The sequence below is a fragment of the Panthera onca genome, chromosome D3 (assembly GCF_046562875.1).
Source record: "Panthera onca isolate mPanOnc1 chromosome D3, mPanOnc1 haplotype 2, whole genome shotgun sequence".
Taxonomy (NCBI): domain Eukaryota; kingdom Metazoa; phylum Chordata; class Mammalia; order Carnivora; family Felidae; genus Panthera; species Panthera onca.
The window spans coordinates 5,341,569-5,361,336 of NC_138350.1; the positions used below are offsets into that span (position 1 = coordinate 5,341,569).

The 19,768-nt window shown below is 46.4% G+C and overlaps 2 protein-coding genes across 10 annotated transcripts in view; one reads left to right on the top strand and one right to left on the bottom strand.

Moving 5' to 3' along the window:
- Positions 1-922: 922 nt before the first annotated feature.
- Positions 923-14,662, bottom strand: MTRFR (mitochondrial translation release factor in rescue). Of its 2 annotated transcripts, XM_060612139.3 has the most exons (4): positions 14,440-14,547; positions 5,460-5,690; positions 3,561-3,871; positions 923-1,864 (listed from the first exon to the last, which is right to left on the bottom strand). In XM_060612139.3, the coding sequence occupies exons 3-4, from the start codon at positions 3,843-3,845 to the stop codon at positions 1,646-1,648; spliced, it is 504 nt and encodes a 167-aa protein (XP_060468122.1). In that variant the 5' UTR covers positions 3,846-3,871; positions 5,460-5,690; positions 14,440-14,547; the 3' UTR covers positions 923-1,645. The 2 variants fall into 2 exon arrangements, with proteins under 2 accessions (XP_060468122.1, XP_060468120.1); XM_060612137.2 differs by lacking the exon at positions 5,460-5,690 and having other exon boundaries at positions 14,440-14,662.
- Positions 14,663-14,795: 133 nt separating this feature from the next.
- The window catches only part of MPHOSPH9 (M-phase phosphoprotein 9), a 58,678-nt gene continuing 53,705 nt past the window's right edge, over positions 14,796-19,768 (top strand). For 5 of the 8 annotated variants that reach the window (XR_013551397.2, XM_078435893.2, XM_078435896.2 and 2 more), the window contains exons 1-2: positions 14,796-14,896; positions 17,334-17,598. Coding sequence is in view for 6 of the 8 variants with exons in the window: in XM_078435893.2 (XP_078292019.1) it covers positions 17,492-17,598 (107 nt within the window). In the remaining 2 variants the exon portion in view is untranslated. Of the gene's footprint in view, positions 14,897-14,966; positions 15,057-15,906; positions 15,931-17,333; positions 17,599-19,768 lie in introns of those variants that run through there. The other 3 variants (XM_078435894.2, XM_078435895.2, XM_078435898.2) reach the window with 3 other exon arrangements.

The following is a 19,768-nucleotide window of genomic DNA, read 5'->3' on the forward strand; positions in this document are numbered from 1 at the left end:
GACCTTCCTTATTAATGTTTTCTTTTTTGATAATAAAACAAGATACACAAATGTGTAGCTTAAAAAGATATGGTGACATCCTTCTAACTACCGCCAGCCATCCGACACCCCTCTGTCACCTCGTGGCGACCCCTTCCTCCCCACAAAAAGTAGCTGCTGTCCTTTTATAGTAATGACTTCTGTGTGTCTCTTTATAGTTTTATTCTCAAAATGTGCATCTCTAGGGCGCCTGGGTGGCTCAGCCAGTTGAGCGTCTGACTTTGGCTTAGGTCATGATCTCACATTTCAAGAATTTGAGCCCCGTGTTGGGCTCCACGTTGACAGCAAAAAGCCTACTTGGGATTCTCTCTCTCCCCCTCCCCTACTTGCACACGTGCCCTCTCTCTAAATAAATGAATACACTTTTATTTATTTATTTATTTATTTATTTATTTATTTTTAAATTTTTTTAACGTTTATTTATTTTTGAGACAGAGAGAGACAGAGCATGAACGGGGGAGGGTCAGAGAGAGGGGCACACAGAATCTGAAACAGGCTCCAGGCTCCGAGCTGTCAGCACAGAGCCCGAAGCGGGGCTCGAACCCACAGACTGCGAGATCATGACCTGAGCCGAAGTCGGCCGCTTAACCGACTGAGCCACTCAGGCGCCCCTACACTTTTATTTTTTAATAGTATTTTTTAAAGTTTATTTACTTTGAAAGAGAGTGGGGGGGGGGGGGGGCAGAGAGAGGGAGAGAGAGAGTCCCAAGCAGGCTCCACACTGTCAGCACAGAACCTGACGTGGGGCACAAACCCACGAACTGTGAGATCATGACCTGAGCTGAAACCAAGAGTCAGATGCTCAACTGACTTAGCCACTCAGGTACCCCAAATGAATAAACTTTTTTTTTTTTTTTTTTAATATTTGTTTATTTTTGAGAGAGAGAGAGAGAGAGAGAGTCAGAGCGTGAGTGGGGTAGGAGCAGAGAGAGAGGGAGACACAGAATCCGAAGCAGCTCCAGGTTCTGAGCTGTCAGTACAGAGCCTGACGCAGGGCTCAAATCCACAAACCGCGAGATCACGACCTGAGCTGAAGTTGGATGCTTAACCAACCGAGTCACCCAAGCGCCCCTACACTTAAAAAAAAAACCAAAACACAAAAAAAACGCATTTAGGGGCATCTAGGTGGCTCATTTGGTTGAGCGTTGGACTGTCCATTTCAGTTCAAGTCATGATCTCATGCTTTCTGAGTTCAAGGCCCGCATTGGACTCTGTGGTAAGTGTGGAGCCTTGCTTAGGATTCTCTCCTCCTCTCTCTGCCCCTCCCCTGCTCTCTCTCTCAAAATAATAAAACTTAAAAAAAACAAGTGTATCTTTATCCACCAGTTTAGTCTGCCATTAAAAAATTTTTGATTTAAAATTTGAAGTCGGTTAAAAATACAGAAACACTATAGTAATGCTTGAGGTGGAATAGAACTCCCCACCATTATTCCCTGGAAGCATCTGGCAGGTTCTTTAGTCAGAATCTGCTGTTCTTTCAGGGGTGCCTGGCCGGCTCAGTCAGTGGAGCATGTGACTCTTGATCTCAGGGTCGAGTTCAAGCCCCACATTGGGTGTAGAGATTACTTAAAAACAAAACAAACAAAAAAGCATTTCTAATTCTTTCTCAGTGGACGTTTTTACTTGATTCCCACAGTTCTTTCAGGAGTTTCTTTCTTTCTAGAGTTTCCTTTGCTCTTTTTTTCTTCTCTTGCTTTTTCTTCTCTGCCTCCCGTTTTTCTTTGTAAACAAGACTGTTTTCGCCGTTGTAGAAAATATCCACTTTCTCTTGTAGGATTATCCGGGCTAGCTTTCTGTTCTGATCGACTGATCTCGTCTGATGGCACTGCAAGAGACAGTAACTTACACCGTGAAAAAGTTCATTCTGGACAGAACAAAGACCATATTGCCCTCCTGCCTCTGCTCTGCTCAGCCCTTGCCCTTGCCCCACCCTCCAGGATACGTATGATGTGGCTTTTTCTGTGATTATTTGTAATTAAGAGCGTTGCTTTGTTCGGAAGCAATGACAGCAGTAACATAACGTCCCCAAATAGTTTTGAAAATGTCAATTGCTATGTCTAGCTTGTGGCCAGGGAACAAACACTCTGCACCATTTATAAATGTAAAATTCTGGGGGCGCCCGGGCAGCTCAGTCGGTTAAGCGTCTGACTTCAGCTCAGGTCATGATCTTGTGGTTTGTGAATTTGAGCCCCGCGTTGAGCTCTGCACTGATGTGTGGACTCTGGGATTCTCTCTCTCCCTCTCTCTCCTCGTGTTCTCTCTCTCTCTCAAAATAAACTAACTTAGAAAAATTTATAAATGTAAACTTCTGTCTCAAGGAGGGAGATAGCATCTTTATTATTAGCCAACGGTAACAGTGATTACGTCATACCTGAGTTAGGAAGGGTGAGCGCCTTGCAAAGCTATCTGATAAAGCCTGTGAAATCAGAGTCAAAGCATACTACTAAAGGCGAATCTGCAGTGAGGTTATAAAATAGTTAAACCAAAACCGTGTCAGGTTTCAGAATTTTATTTGTTGCTCATGAATGACACCGTTTCTCAAGGAGGAAAAAAGCGATTGGGAAAAAAAGAAAAGCGAGTGAGGTTTTTAGTTGATAGGCTCTTGGCTCAAAAACTTGGCAGTGAAAAAACAGTTGTTCGGAGCCAGACTATGGGCTTGCTCTCGGTTGATGCCTGCGGCTGTGGGATCTTGGGCGAGTTACTTAACCTCTCTGTGCCTGATTCCGCACTTGTACCGTGGAAAAGGTAAGGCACGAGGGCTCGCGAGGACAAAGACTACGCGCCTCATTGCGCGGCGCCTACCACGTGTGGACGTGACGGACGTCGCTGCGGTTAGTACCGCCGGCACACGGAACAGCGGCTTCGCCATCTCCTCTGTTCCTCCGCCCGGGCCGCCCCTCGGGCCCTCGGGCCACTCAGAAGGGACTGCCAGTTCCACTGAGGCATAGGGGCCACTACTCACAAGCCAGGAAAACGGGGGAAAAGCATTTCCGTATTTCCGAGGGCTTCGAACCGTGCTGAGAGCTGGTGATGCTCTGATCGGAGATTGGTTTTGATACAAAAAGGGGAGACTCCTACAGGCAGCCAGCCGCCACGTGTTTACTCCGAGGGCTAGAGAGGCTTCGCCCCGTTACCTCACGCTCAGAAGGGCGGGTGTCACTGACATTTACCCAAGAGGGGACGGAGGGACACGGCCAGGTCGCTGAGGGCCGGGACGGCGGGCAGACACCCCAGGCCAGCGTGCCGCTCGGGGACCGGGGCCCGCGGCTTCTGCCGGACCGCGAACACCGCACGGCTCTGCGAGAACCGCGCTGCCTGCCGGATGCCAGGCCCGCAGGTGTCCCCTGGCGCCACGGGCCCCCGGAAGGAAGCTTCTGAGGCTCTGCCTCAGGGCCGGAGGCGGGATCTGCAGCGCCAACGGAACCGGGCCGCGAGGAGAACGCACCTCGGCCGACCACCGCCGTCACTCAAGCCCCCCCCCCCCCCAACCCCAGGGACCCCCAGCGGGCTTCCTCCTCTACCTTGACGACGATGCCCGAGGGGATGTGCTTCAGCACCACACAGTTGCTGGTTTTGTTGGTTGCCTGGCCCCCCGGACCGTGCCCTTTCACGAACTGCTCTTCAAGGTCACTCTCATCCAGGGGAGGCAGCAGAGCGGGGCGGTCCCTCCTGCCTGCCATCTGGACCGCGGTGACTGCCGCTCCCGGGGCTAACAGCGCTGGCCTCCCCCGAAGCCCGAGTCCCCACGGCGCCGTGCACATTCTGGCCAGCGGTGCGGGCCAACGAAAGAAACCCGAGGTACTCATGGAGAGGAGCTCTGCTTGTTGAGGACCTGAGTTGGAGGAAGAAAGACAGCCTTTCAGGAAGACGCGTTTGCTCCCAAGAGGACGCTTCGGGATCTAGGACGACCTTTTATAAACCAGTTCAGACCACGGCCACCCACCCGTCGCCAAGGTATTTAGGAAACTGGCAAAGACAGAGCGGCGAGCCTTGCGTTGATCTCCCGTGGCCTTAGCAGCACGCTCCCTGCCAGCGGATACATGTTTTCTTACGACGGACTGAAAATATCTTCGAAGCACCCGGAGGTGCCGTTTTCTCAGGGAGGAGAGGTTGTGAGTGTGTGACACACAACAGAAGAGGGCCGTAATTCGCTAAGGAAATATTACACAGGGCATCAAGCGGGAATTAGGATCTGAGTCAAGCGACGTTATTTCGACGTTTGAGAATCTTTGAAATCAAAATGTAAAGAACGACAGTATGCGAGTCTATTTTATAGCTGAGCTTACACAGTCTGACACGGTAAATATCACTATCAATCAATGTCATGATTGTTGTTTTTTAATGTTTCCAGTTTCATGGACTTGAATAGGAACATCTGTTCCCTCAGACGCACTGCCAATAACGTGATCCAAGTGGCGCTCCTTACTGGAACCATCAAATCAGCGGATTTTTAGTAAGCTGCCTGTTAGGTTCAAAATGCCACACGGGGTGTAGTGAGTGGTGCGAGGCGGAAAAGAGCGAGCCTCTGTCTTCATGGAGCTTGGAGTCTAGTCAGAAGATGCTAAAAAAAGAAAGCAGTATTTATTTAGACAATTTTTTTTAACGCTTATTTATTTTTGAGAGAGAGACAGAGAGTGGGAGCAGGGGAGGGGCAGAGAGAGAGAGGGAGACACAGAGTCTGAAGCAGGCACCAGGCTCCGAGCCGTCAGCGCAGAGCCCGACGCGGGGCTCGAACCCACAAACCGTGAGATCACGACCTGGGCCGAAGTCGGACGCTCAACCGACTGAGCCACCCAGGCACTCCAAGTAAGCAGGATTTAAATAGCTGCTCCCGACGTAGCAGAAGGCTGAAGCGTCTCAGCTGACAGGTAACAGTATAGACAGGAGCTCCCAGGACATGGTGGTCCCGCGGGCCTTTGCTTCCAGGGGAGGAGGGCAGAGGGAGCTGAAAGGTGTTAGCTCCTTTCAAAGATCGGTAACCTCGCCATGCGGACAGGGACAAGTCACAACGGGGGCCCGTCTTATCTGGAAAATGGGTAAATGAGCCCTTCTCTACCCATCCGGCACAGGCATAAAGATCAGAGAAAAAAAAATATATCCTGGAAAGATCTGTTTTGAGACCAATTTGTAGCAAAACTCCTGTCACTCAGGTGGATTATGGGAACTATGAGTGTGCCGCTCCCTTGCTTGATGCTTCTTGATCCGAGAGGGCGCGGACGCTAAAAAGGGATGTGTGGCCCTTTTTAACAACTGCTGCTTCCTTTCAGACTCTAAATAGCTGCTTTTACCATTTGAGACCCTGTAAATTCCACCTGATGGCCCCCGGTCTCCAACATAGGTAGGAAGTGGCGTGTGCCTAAGCCACAAGTAACTTAACCTGCACCAAATACTTTCTGCAGGTTTGCTCTTGGCTCGTTTACCTTTGTTGTCGTGGGATGTCAGGTCTGGCTGCTGACTTCCACTGAGCCCACGCTGGTCTCCAACTAGCTTTGTGGAAGCTCAATGCAGACACATGCTGCTGGGCATTGCTGCCTTGTAACCACATGCACTTCTGTCACTTCACGTGTATCTATCTGAGTAGTCCTCTCAGCTGGCCCTGAGATGACACTGGCCATCTCTAGAGTGACAGTAAGGTGTTCATCTCTTTCCCTCTATGGAAAATAAAAACAATGAAATCTGTTTTTCAAGCCTTATGCCAATGCTAATTTTCAATTCTATGACTGACATTGTAGTCTAAACTCGTAACTTCTTCCTTCCCTCCTTTCTTTTCTTTAAACAAGTGTTTTATTTTTGAGAGAGAGAGAGAGAGACGGCACGAGCGGGGGAGAGGGGGAGAGGGAGAGGGAGAGAGAGAGAGAGAGAGAGAGAGAGAGAGAGAGGGAGAGAGAGAAAATCTGAAGCAGGCTCCAGGCTCTGAGCTGTCAGCATGGTGCCCGACATGGGGCTCGGACCCACAATCCGGGAGATCATGACCTGAGCCAAAACCGGATGCTTAACTGAGTGGGCCACCCAGGCACCCCTAAACTCGTAACTTCTTTCTGAAAAGTACGCCATTCAGCGTGTAGGTCAGTCCCTTGGGGCGAGGATTAGCGTGGCATTGGCAAGATGCTCTGTGGCTGCGAGGGGCTAGATTTTGAAACAGAGTGTGCCGGTGCCACGTAAAAACAACCGGGTTTGTTTATCGTGTGTCAGGTCTCTCCAAAGTCCGCTCACGAGCAGAGAAACGATAAACCCATAAACTCAGGCGCTTTTCTGAAATCGCTGCAACAAAGAATCCGCTCCCCTGTAACCGAGTGAAGTGAATGAGACTGAGTCGATGCCCAAAATTCCCCTTTCCCTTATTTCTGCTTTCAATCCACAGAACAAGATCCCTTTGTGTACCAGACAGCATCTAGTCCCTGGATCAGATTTGTTGTGGAACTCAAGCCCAGGGCCTCCCTTGGGGTTTCTCTTCCGCTGGTTGGTAAATCTGACCGGCCAGGGCAGCCTTGGAATTGAGTGCAGGGACAAAGAAAGGAAGAGAGTCGGAGACAAGGCAAAACTCCCAGACAAAGGGCAGAGAGGAGAGTGCGTTTATCAGCTGCTCTGTCCCCGGCCTGCTGTGTTTCCAATCTCTACCTTTCTGTCCTAGTTCAGAGCCGACACACACACTAGAAGGTCTCCCACCCAACTGGAGTTCACGAAGGCCCCCGGTGTTCAGTTACTGGCTGCTTTGTTTAACAGCTAATTCCAACAGCCAATCGGACGATTCTAAATACTTTTAGTATCTCCTGGAGCTTTGGCTCTACGCCAACGACTGCTCAAAATGACAAACTCACCCGTGGTTCCGCTTCCCCAAAGCCCAGAGAAGAATACGGATTGGGTTTCAGTTTTTGTGATACCCGCAGAGCAACCCAAAGTCTTCGGGGGAACAATACAAGCATCTTCAATTAGAGCTCATTGTGACATTAAAAAAGAGAAAAGGACAAATGGTAACAAGTGCTGGCAGAGGGAAACCAGGAGTCATGACAGCTTGCCCCAGTTCCTTTCTGTGAGCGTGCGCCTCCACTCAGGGCCGGCTCTCCACCCCGGCGTCGTCTCAGTGCTGCTCTTCCTCTGACGGCTTCGGCCCCCAACGGCTGATGCAGTTGGGCTTAAAGCCTCTCTCGCTGTCCCAGTCCCTTCCCACTTGGTCAGGTCAGAGATAACGGGAGTTAGGACTTTACAAAACGGAACGTTCATTTGTCCAGTGAATGTTTCCAACACCTCCTATGTGCCGGGCGTGGGTCTCAGGGAGCCCAGGGGGCCTGTTGCATAAATGAGAAATTAAGATGCCCCGAAATCTGACACGTGCTGTAGCCCGGAATGGAGAAGATGCCACAGAGAGCGGTGGTTCTTGGTCACTGTGTCCGAGTCCCTTGGCGTGCTCATTACTGGGACTTGGAATCTGCATTCTGTTAGGTGCCTCCTCTCCTGACCTGGACCCAGCCGCCACACATTTCCGCCTCAGGCCTCCGTGGCCAACCCAAACCCAGGAAGACGTCTAGCTGCAGGGGTGGTGTGGTCCGCTCTGGGATGTGGCCCGTGACTGCGGCCAACAGTCAGACGTAAAGCAGAGCAGCAAGGCGAGGCTCGCTTCGCCGGCAGCATTAATGCTCCTGAGACGGGCAAAGGGGACGCTGATGCCTTTCCCGTTGTGCCTCCGAGACAGATAAGGGTATCTGAATCCATTTGCAGGAAGTCATAGGATTTCAATCTCTGGACTCCCCTTCCGGATGCCATTTGCCCCAAATTCACTGTTTATTCTTCTGAGAGAGAGAGAGAGAAACTATTTTCTCTTAGCCACGACTTTCATATTGTCTCAACCTCGGAGAGACTTCATCAAAGCCAACTGAAAGAACAGATGTGGAGCTCAATGGGAACAGGGTGCTTTAGGAAAGGCAACCGGTAAAGCTCTTCAGAGAGACAAATCCCCGGGAATCCTGCAAACCAGGATCCTGCTTCATTAGGCCTGGGGTGGGGCCTGAGACTCTGTATTCCTAACCAGCTCCCTGGTGAGGCTCTTGCCTCCAGGAACCCCACTGCGAGAGTCATGGCCAAAAGCTCTGAGCAAAGGTGCTGCCTGGGTGCTGGCTCTTGGGAGCGTCTAAATGCTGGATGGGGTCCTGGGACGACGACGGAAAAGATGACGATGAGGAAGGTGTGAAGGACAGTAATGGTGGGAAGAGAAAACACTCACAGAAAGAACTGAATGCATATGGGTTTGAGCTAATAGGGAATGTGAAATGGTAACCAGGGGACTGAGAAATGGGGTCATCCGAAAAAAGAACGCCAATAATGTGTTCTAGAACAGCGTTGTCCGACCTGAACATAATGTAGGCCACGTGTGAAATTCTAAATTTTCTAGTAATCACCTTAAAAACAGTAAAAAGGGGCACCTGGCTGGCTCAGTCGGTACAAAATGTCACTCTTGATCTTGGGGTTGGAAGTTTAAGCCCCAAATTGGGTGCAGAGATCACTTAACAATAAAATCTTAACAAAACAAAACAAAAAACAAAACAAAACAAAACTGGGGTGCCTGGGTAGCTCAGTCGGTTGAGCGTCCGACTTAGGCTCAGGTCATGATATCGCGGTTCGTGGGTTCGAGCCTTGCGTCAGGCTCTGTGCCAAAAGCTGAGTCTGGAGCCTGCTTCGGATTCTGTGTCTCCCTCTCTCTGCCCCTTCCCCACTCGTGCTCCCTCTCAAAAATAAATATTTAAAAACATTTATAAAAAAGTAATAAAAATAAACTCAAAACAGTAATAAGAAACTGATGAAATGAATGTTAACATATTTGAAAGATACACATTTAATATACTTTACTTACTATATTAACCTGGTATGGCCAAAATATCATTTCAACATGTGATCAATATAAAAATTATGCACACCTTATTATTTATATGAAGTCTTCAAAATCTACCCTATCAGACCGCGTAGCTCCAGAATCTTTCCCCTCATTATGGTCCGCAGAGCAGTAGCAACATAACCACTTGGGAGCTTGTTAGGAATGGAGACTCTCACGCCCTACCCCAGACTTCCGAGCTGAGAACCTGCATTTTATGAAGATCCACAGGTGACTCAGAGTCACACTCCCAAAGTCTGAGAAGCACTGTACTAGGACACAGGAACGAGCAAGTTCTTTCATCTGCTGGGACAGACGCTTCTAGAAACTGGTGTTTCTCATGTTTGTAATATTTAAGAAGTTGAGGCCAGAATTCTGGAGTGCCGACAACCTTCTTGGTCACGGTCCTGTTTCCCTCTCCGTAACAGGAGAGAAAGTGACAAGTCGTGAAACAATGACCTGATCGATCCTGAGGGACCAGAAACGGTGACTGCTGGGACAGGCGGATGTGTGGTGGTGAAGCTTGAAAAGGACAAAATGGCCAGCTGATGGCACCAGAAGCTAAGTGAGAGAATGACTTTCTGAGAAATGCTTAATCATAATTCATGTTGCCTAGTATGTTTCGGTGCGCCCTGGAAAATGGGAGTTAAAAAAAAGCAGCCGTTTCCCATGGGCTCCAACTAACTCGTCCCTCTGTTCTGCGTGTCTGAAGTCCTTGCAGGGGCTAGAGCACCTCCTGGTGCCGCGGCTCAGGCCTGAAACAGACCAAGCCCTTTCCTGGGCTTGGAGGTTTGCTCTGAAGATAAGGCACCTTTCACTCACAGGAAGTGCTGGCAGAGGATTATTTCTCAAATAAGACGAGCATAATAGATTGAGCAGGAAATGCCCAGCTGGGGACTGCGCCAGGTCTGGTCTCCATGTAACAGAGCTCAAGAGACAACTCATGAAGGAGATAAAGAGAAAAGCTTTCAATTCACATGACACTAACATCCCATTCTGTGTTTTTTTTTTTTAACAGAAAACTCTGAATCCACAGAGAATGACACCTGTCCTATTTGTGTGCATTGCTGTGATTTTTCCTCTATTTATGGCATCTAACAGGAACTTTATAATTTTATCACCTGCGGTTTATTTAATTATAATTTTTTAAGTTTATTTATTTTGAGAGGGAGAGAGAATGAGCAGGGGAGGAGCAGACAGAGAGGGGGAGAGACGGAATCCCAAGCAGGCTTGATGTGGGACTCATTGTGGGACTCGAATTCACAAACCTGTGAGATCGTGACCTGAGCCGAAATCAAGAGACGGACGCTTAACCAACTGAGCCACCCAGGTGCCCCCAACTGTTAAAATAAGGCAGAAACACATAAAAAAGCAGCAGTAATAACACTCTACATGTTCTTAAATTCTCAACGCCTCCATTATCATGATTGATACCTTGTATTTGTTTAGGACTTAGATGCTTTCAAGGTACTTTCAAGTATATTATCATATTTGACACTAATAAAGAAAAAAAGGGATTAGCTGAGGAAGACTTATCTTGGAAGAACATTAGGTATCCCATTATTATTATTATTAATTATTTTTAATGTTTCATTTATTTTTGAGAGAGTGCAAGTGGGGGAGAGGTAGAGAGAGGGGGACAGAGGATCTGAAGCAGGCTCCCTGCCGACAGCAGCAAGCCCGACGCGGGGCTCGAACTCATGAACCGTGAGATCATGACCTGAGCTGAAGTCAGACGCTCAACTGACTGAGTCACCCAGGAGCCCCAGGTATTCCATTTTTAAACTAAACTTATCATTTCGACAGCTTTCTTTTTATCCCTTTTCCCTTCACCTTTCATAACATCTCTAGATGTTCTTTCTCCAGCTCCTTAATTAGCTCATTTTCCTCAACTTTCTCTTCTTGACTCTTCCTTTAATTTTTTTGTCCCTGAAAGGCCACATTGCCTATAGTCACTGTCTTGGCTTCATGATTTGCTCACTGTGCAACTTTGGTCATATTTCATCATCTGTAAAGTGGAAGTGATACCACCTACAATGAGAAAAAAAAAAAAGTACAAATCTTCACAAACATTGAGCACTTAGGAGTACTTCAGATCCCTAAACTATAAAGCTAAAGAGCCTCTGACTAACACACCATATAAATTGTGGTCTTATTCCACAAACCTAACCTGCAAACTGATTGTTTCATAGGCTTTAAAAAAATTTTTTTTTTTTTTTTTAATTAAGTCATCTTTACCCACAACATGGGGCTCGAACTCATGACCCCAAGATCCCAAGAGTCACATGCTCTTCCAACTGAGCCAGCCAGGCTCAGAGTGAAAAGGCATCTAGAACAGTGACCTGCAAATTATTTCAGTTGGTACGGTCCAATTTAAGAAGTACTTGAAAACCATGAGGTTACCAAAGACATGCTATTTGGTGAGGTCATAATTGTGGTCTATGAAATCAGGTGCCAGGAGATAATTATGATGCCACGAATACAGTGTGACTTCCCAGCAGGCTCACATTGAAAGATAAACCACCTGCATCCAAGCAAGTCCTGGTTTAAACATGAAGGTCATTAGGGATTATCTCATATAGGAAGAAAAACCGTGAAGGACAAGAAAGATGAAAAAATTTATATTTAAATTTTTTTTTTTTTAATTTGAGAGAGAGCGTGCGAGCAGGGGAAAGGGGCAGAGGGAGAGACTCCCAAGCTGTCTCCGTACTCAGTGCGGAGCCCGATGTGGGGCTCGATCCCACAACCCTGGGACCATGACCCTAGCTGAAATCAAGAGTCAGATGCTCACGATCTACTACTCTATCACTCATGAGCTACCGGGGAGCCCTGAAAAAACTTAAATATATATCCGAAGATTTCATGTTTAATAATTAAACTATAAAGTTTTAATGTTCCATATATATATATATATATATATATATATATATATATATATATATTGCTGTAGAGAACTACCCCCCACCCCCCCCCCCCCCCCGCCAAATGAATGACAAACAGTTTGGACATAATAATCAAAGAGTAGCAACCCTAGGGTTAACAGAAACCAAATGCTGTAAGCTATTATCAGCCATTATGACTGCACAGCCTGGTCTTATCCACACCAACGTGAAAGGTTTCTGCTCAAAAAAAAGATCTCCGCTCAAAAGCTGTCAGTGTGAAGCCTTCAAGGTCAAAGAGATACTTGAGCAATTTGTTATGATAAAGTCCTATAGTAATCATACCATCATAAAGGGCATAAAATAGTGGTGTCAGCTTGCACACAAATAGTGCAAAATCTCCAGGATGGGTGGTAGGTTTAGATTAGATGAAGTTATTATACATTTACTGGAATTTCTGAAGCCTCTACTTCTGTTTTCTACATCCAGAAATCATGTCTATGGGTTTTAAAAACTACTTTTTTAGGGCCGCCTGGGTGGCTCAGTTGGTTAAGCGTCTGACTTCGGTTCAGGTCATGGTCTCATGGTTCGTGAGTTTGAGCCCCGCATTGGGCTCTGTGCTGATAGCTCAGAGCCTGGAGCCTGCTTCAGATTCTCTGTCTCCCTCTCTCTCTGTCCCTCCCCTGATCACACTCTGTCTCTCTCTCTCAAAAATAAATAAACATTAAAAAAACAAAAACAGGCGCCTGGGTGGCTCAGTCAGTTAGGCATCTGACTTCAGCTTAGGTCATGATCTCGTCATTCCTGAGTTTGAGCCCTCCGTCAGGCTCTGTGCTGACAGCTCAGAGCCTGGAGCCTGCTTCGGATTCTGTATTTCCTTTTTTCTCTGCCCCTCCCCTGCTCACACTGTCTCTCCCTCTCAAAAATAAATATTAAAACAACAACAACAACAACAACAACAACAACAAACGACAAAAAAACCCGAGAAAACTTGGTTAACCAGAATAGTAGCTCCTGAATACACTGGCTTATTAGGACATTAATAGATAAAAAGTTACCTAAAACCACACAGCCAAAACAAAAAAACCCCAAAAACCTACATCCTCAAACTGAACAGAACCCATTGGATTTTGCAGCCAAAAGTGATCATCTCCTGCCTCTTGCATGGTTAGGAACTAATCACCAGAACTCAATTTTGGGGTTAATATTTTTTCTTGTAAGGAAACACAACTCGGTCTGCCTGGAGATGTCTCAGTAATTCACACTTCTCAGTTCTTCTGAGTGTAAAAGATTCTACAATGTCTTGGGACACCTGGGTGGCTCAGTCAGTTAAGCAACTGACTTTGGTTCAGGTCATGATCTCGCGGTTCGTGGGTTTGAGCCCCGCATCGGGCTCTGTGCTGACAGCTCAGAGCCTGGAGCCTGCTTCGGGTTCTGTGTCTCCCTCTCTCTCTGTTCCTCCCCTGCTCGTTCTCTGTCTCTCTGTGTCTCTCAAAAATAAATAAACGTTAAAAAAAAAAAAAGATTCTACAATGTCTCAAATAACAGACAACTGGAATTATGTTCAATTATGACCAACTGAAATTAGTGATAAAACTTTTTTTTTTTTTTGTGGGCTTGAAATATGATCACTGAAGTCAGAGCCATGTGCTTAGAATTAGTTTTTGATTTTAGTGAGGTATTACATGAGCACAGAAGGATTAACACAATGGGGCGGGTGTGGATTAAGTTTATTTAAGCTTGAAATCTATCATATACAGATGGGGTTTTGGACACAGACTGAATTTTTACTCTTTGAGACAGAATTGTTAGGAAGCTCAGATGACATGGAATGCCTCGAAGATCTGTCATTCCTGCCAATAACATTTCACGGTGCATCCTGGCTTTTCAGCCATAGCTACATGATGGGGCTAGCAAAGTTCTTTCACTTTGGACCCAGGAACCCTGGAGGGAAATCTAAGAGCTGGCCTTAAAGGTTAACTAGTCTTAAGAATGTGAACTCAACAGGGGTGCCTGGGTGGCTCAGTCGCTTAAGCATTTGACCTCGGTTCAGGTCCTGATCTCACAGGTCTCTAACGGCTCTCGGAGCCAGCTTCGTATCCTCTCTCTCCCTCTCTTTCTGCCCTTCCCCTGCTCATGCTCCCTCAAAAATAAATAAATATTTAAAAAGTGAACTGAACAGAGAGAATGAAATGGTAGGGCCTCCAGGAAGGGACACAGATTCTCTGTCGTCCTTGAAAGGCCTGGCAAGAGCCATGCTGACACCTACTATGTGCCAGCTTGGAACAGCACCTGCTGCGTGCTAAGAGCTCTATAGAGCTCTGTTGGACAAGTAAATGAAGCTCTTTCCATTTCTTCTCGGGCCTCGGTGGACCCGTTTTCTCCAAGGCGGTGAGCTGTCCTCCCCTCCCCACACCAGTCCTTGAAGAGCCCCGGGAAAGACCCCCAGCAGCTTAGGGTAAACCAGGTGCAGAGAAAACTTAGCTCAGTGTCTGGACAAGTTGCACCTCACCGCCAGCGGTGTCTCAGGTCAATTGGTTGCACGAATCAGGACCGCAAGCTGGGAAAGTCAGGCGTCCTAGCTCCCAGTCCTCTCTTCAGAGTCCTTGACAATCGCAGGCAACCGTACAGGCGGCTGGCTGCTCCACGGATGCTTACCTGGCTGCAGACGTGGTCTCCCACCCGCCACTTTCTGGGGTAACAGGAACCACTGCAGAAGGTGCATCGAAAGCGCACTCCTGGATTTGCGCACGCGCAGTACTCCCGCCGTCGCTTCCCTCACTAGCCCTGGGCTCATTCTTACCAACTGCGCATGCGGAGAGCGGAAGCTATTTTTAGCGTGGCAGATGTATGTTCCCAGAGAACCAATCAGACGGGAGGGCCTAGCAGAAGCTCCGCCCCCTCCGAGTTCCCAAGCGTAGGACCTCCCCCTTTGGAGAAAGGGGCGTGAAGAGAAAGGGGAGAAGGACGGACGCTCCGCGGTGCAACCGTCTCCGCCCCCTTTCGTGCAGCCAATCACAGGCAGGACGACGGGCGCGCGCACGCTCCCTCGAGTTTAACGGTCGCGAGAGGCCGCTCGCCTGACGCTGACATCCACTGTGGGAGCCCCGGCCAGGTGAGTGGTCGCCGGCCTGCGGGGAGCCGTCAGTCGCGGGGGGCAAGGGGACGAGGCTCGGAAGACCTGGACTTAGCAGAACCCTAAGTGTTGCTGATGGGCTCAGGGCGGGGGTGGGGGGACGACGGCCACACGACACAACCCCCACCACAGTCCTCGGGTATGTGGGGGCTTCGCCTGCGGCCGGGTGCCTTTTCTAGACTCAGTGCCCTTGAGTGACACCCGCGCGGCCCAATCGCAGAGCGCCTCATCCCGAGTGGCGGGGGGCTTGTGGGATTTGTCTCCTTTTTTTGATCTTCCCTGGTTGACTTTGGGAATCGCGGTTGTAATTGTGGGAGCAGCGGCTTTTCCTTCCGCCTCCCCGCTGCCCACAGTTCAGGCGACCGCGTTTTGTTCTTGCTCGCCGTCCCACTTTGACCCGAGAGCCACCCCATCAGCAATTGAGGTCTGGCTGTGAAGGCAAGGGGGTCAGGATCTGGCCTCAAAACCTCTGGAACCCTGTCTTCCGTACCCCCCTCGGGCTCCTAGCAAAGCGAAACACCTGGTTAACTTTCCGAGTGTCGGGCCCCAATTTGTACCATCCCATCCCCCATCCTCCCAGCGACCTTCTTTTTGGCGAGGGGTTTTGGGGACCAAGAGCGTCACATTTCGTTACTGGGAAATATAAAAATGGCTCTGTGCTTATAACCGTTGTCCATCGCGTGTTTTTGTTTTAATTTTGCATTTATGTCGGGTCCCCCCCCCCCCCCTTTTATTTCCCTTTCCTCTCCCCCCCTCCCCCACTGGAGAAGCATCTTTGCGTTTCGAGTGGTTTTCCATCTCCATCTTCTGCATCCGGATTACTTCAGCGGGCGAAATAGTGGATGGGGTCGCAGATCCAAGTCCCTGGAGAGCAGGGTGTTTTCCTGGTAGAAGAGCAGGGTGATTTGAATCCAGATATTTTCGTTGCCGGGTGGAAGGTGCAGCCCCAGACCATTTCAGGACCCCATTTGTGGCTGGTGATGGGCTGAGCCACGGGGGAGAAATCCATTTAGGTAGGTCCAGTTACCCTTGGCTTTCACAAAACCTACCTCCCGCCAAGGAAGTGGTTCCTTGATGAGCTGATGTTTTTTAAGGTTGTGCTTTGTAAAACCAGGCCCCAGAAGTGGGAACCTAGTGGAATCTTGTAAGCAGCATAAATGGTTTTTTCTTTTCTTTTTTTTTTTTTCCTTGCTCTTTCACTTTTTCAAAAAGACATGAATTCCCTAAGTAGGAAGCGTGGTGTTTGATTTGTGATGGCCAACTTGCCTCTGTACACCTGGCATCAGTTAACCTGCATCAGTTAGTTATTTTTAGTTGACCCGGCAAATAGTCTTTAAAGAAGTAATAAAGGCTATGTAGCGCAAAATGCATTCCAGCCAACGGACAAACAACTGTTGGTAACCATTTAATTGGCCGTTTTTAATACCAAATTAAATACTAAGTAGTTCCAGTTTATCCGCCGTGTAAATCAGCAAGCATTACTGGGTAGAGCTTCTTAAATGAACAAGGCATGTACGTGTTCCAGTTGTTACGCAGTAGAGTCGTGTCTAGAACCTTGATAGTTAAACACATAGAATTCTGAAATAATACCTGGAAAAGATGAAGCTACTTTTGCAAATCACCCTTATTGTAGATTTCTTGAGATCCAATTCATGTATCGTAAGATGCGTCCCTTTAAAGCGTACAATTCATTGGTTTTTAGTATATTCACAGATGGGTTGTGTAACCATCACCACCATTTAATTCTGGAATTTCTCATCACCCTAAAAAGACACTCCATACCCATTTTTTTCTTTTATGTTTATTTATTTCCGAGACAGAGAGAGACGGAGCATGCGTGGGGGAGGGGCAGAGAGAGAGGGAGACACAGAATCCCAAGCAGGCTCCAGGCTCTGTGCCCTCAGCCCAGAGCCCGACATGGGGCTCGAACTCACGAACCGTGAGATCATGACCCGAGCCGAAGTCAGTCGCTCAACCAACTGAGCCACCCGGGCGCCCCTCCATACCCATTTTTGGTCACTTCATGCCCCAGCTCTGGCAACCATAAATCTACTTTCTGTCTCAAAAGATTTGCCTATTCTAGATTCCTCACATAAATGAAATCATACATTATGTGATCTTTTACTGAGCTTCCTTTACTTGATTATGATATTTCGGCGTTTGTCCACATTGTAGTATTGTATCAGTATTTCATTTCTTCTTATGGCTGAGAAATATTCCATTATATGTATATACAACATGAGTTTATTCATCAGTTGATGGACACCTTAGTTGTTTCTGCATTGTAACTATTGTAAATGATGTTGCTATTCTTAATGCCAATTTATATAAAAGGATCAAGGTTTCCAAAGTAATGAAAAAGCAGTTGCTAGATTTAGTGGCTTTTTATAGTATTTTTTCCTCCATTCATTTTCAGACTCTCTTGGGAGCTTAGGATATTTCCCAGTTCTGAATGTTAGCCACTGAAAATGCCTGTAGACGATGAAGCATCTGAAGATGACTCGGATTCAGTTTCTTCAAACATTGAAAGAACCTACATTTTCAAATAAGAGAGTGTAACGATTTCTATACACTATGGAAGATTTTGATTTGGTGAAACCCTTACGGAAAACTTCATCTTCTGTAGAATCTGATATAAAAAATTCTCCCCATTCTTTTGGACTGAACTTAAATATTAATAGGTAAGAATGGGATAGATAGATTTTTTTTTTTTTTATGTAAAAACAAATCAAAACAAGTTTATTTGCCCAGTTGACCCAAATAGCATCACAGTTATTGGTTCGCATTTAAATAACAACAGCCCCTGAGCAGGAACTGTTCAGGGATAGTTGTTTTAAGTCCAGAATAGTTTCATTCTTTTCCTGTTTTTTGTTTCTCCCAGAGATAATACACTTTTGCATGGGGAACATTGTGGAAAATAACTTATTTTCCTAGTTACGGTTCTCTGTACACTTTTAAAACTTCCTCATAGATTACGAACATGCCTTTAGAATTTAATTGACTAAATACTGTTTCTACATACAAATAACGTTTAATATTTCAGAACTACCTCACCAACCTGGGAAGTAACAATTAAAGTTGAATACTAGGAAGTAAGCAGAAAAACAGACCCTGAGTAGACAAAAATAGATGCTATCCAGCAATGCATTTTATGCATTTTCTTTTTAAGCTATCCCGTGTTTGCGCCTTTTTTTTTTTTTTAAGTTTATTTATTTTTGAGACAGAGAGCGAGAGAACGAGGGGCAGAGAGAGAGGGAGGGGGGAGACAGAGAATTCCAAGCAGGCTCCAGACTGTCAGCACAGAGCCTGATGCAGGGCTTGAACCCATGAACCGTGAGATCATGACCTGAGCCAAAATCAGGTTTTGGGACGTTTAACCGACTGAGCCACCCATGCACCCCTTTGGTTTGTTTGTAATCAGAACCCGTTTGCTTTCATTTTGTACATAATCTGACAAACTTGGGTTATTTGATTTCTAAATTTCTAGTAGCTTAAAAACAGCAAAGGGGTAGAGCCCATTAGAGAGGAGACCACCTATATACCAAGCAGGTACAAGGGAGCAAAAACTTACCAGTCTGGGCCCTACTGTTAAAGGGTCAGATATTTTCGAACACAATAGATCTTGATGAAATTAATAAATTCATTAATTCCTTAAAAAGTTTGTTCATTCTCTGCCCTTCTCAGGAGGAATATAAGGCAGCTTACAAGAATATATAAAATGAAAAAGCAAGGTGAAAGGGTGGGAAAGTGTGTGGCAAATGGTCCAAGAGAGATGTCTGTCTTTGTAATCTATACCATGTACTGAAAGTTTGTTTCCTATATCACCTAGTGGTCCCTATGAAGAACTCCCTTTAAAATTTTTTTTATGTTTATTATTTTGAGAGAGAGAGAGAGAGAGAGAGATCGATCCCAAGCAGGCTCCCCACTGTCAGTGCAGAGCCCAATGTGGGGCTCGAACTTATGAACTCTGAGATCTTGGCCTGGGCCAAAACCAAGAGTCAGACACTTAACCAACTAAGTCACCCAGGTGCCCCTGAAGAAATCCCTTTTAGAACACAATTTTCCCAGGGGAACCTAAATATGTCCTTTTTTTTTTTTTTTTTTGTTTAAGATTTAATTAAAAAAATTTTTTTAATCTCTACCCCCAACATGGGGCTTGAAGTCACCAACCCGAGATCAAGAGTTGTGTGCTCCACCAACTGAGCCAGCCAGGTTACCCCTAAATATGCCCTTGTAATGAAAATTATGTAACTGAACTTGTCTCCCTTTTCATTGTGACTGGTGGTTAAATCAGCCAAATTTAGACTTGATAATTACACAACTGTGTAAATCCGTTACGGACAACATGTATGTTCTCCTTTCCTTTGGGTTTTTATTAATCTTTCTCTGATCCTACTTGTCACTATTTTTCTGTTATTTTAATTAGTATTGTTTTTTTTTTTAAATGAACTCTTTGTGAAACAATATAGGTTATCAATAAATAAATGAAAAATGATCTCTTAGACTGGAATTTAAACAGATTTTATTTTCCTTAATTATGCTTTGTGTTTTTATAAAACAAACCTGAAATAACTTCCTCTCAAGTTTGGGAAAGCAGTCCTCCTGGAAAGAATGAGTGCTATTTTACACAATGAACAGGCTAAATAAGTCCTGAATATTTGCTGCTAATTTACTTGGCACAACTTTTATTCAAAAACAGTGCAAAAAAGATAAGCATCAGTTTATCACACCAAATTAGGGGGATGCGATTAACAACACTTGACTGCAGTTCTGGGCAGTGGAAAAAGAATCTCTGCTACAATAAAAAAGGCTCTTCTTACAGTAGAGTGCAATAATCCTCTGGAATAATGT

Coding starts and splice junctions, on each gene's coding strand:
- MTRFR (XM_060612137.2), bottom strand. CDS start 14,578: ATGAGCCCAGGGCTAGTGAGGGAAGCGACGGCGGGAGTACTGCGCGTG. Junction 3,872..14,439: donor GAGACCACGTCTGCAGCCAG/GTAAGCATCCGT, acceptor CCTCCAACTCAG/GTCCTCAACAAGCAGAGCTC. Junction 1,865..3,560: donor CCTCGGGCATCGTCGTCAAG/GTAGAGGAGGAA, acceptor TGTCTCTTGCAG/TGCCATCAGACGAGATCAGT.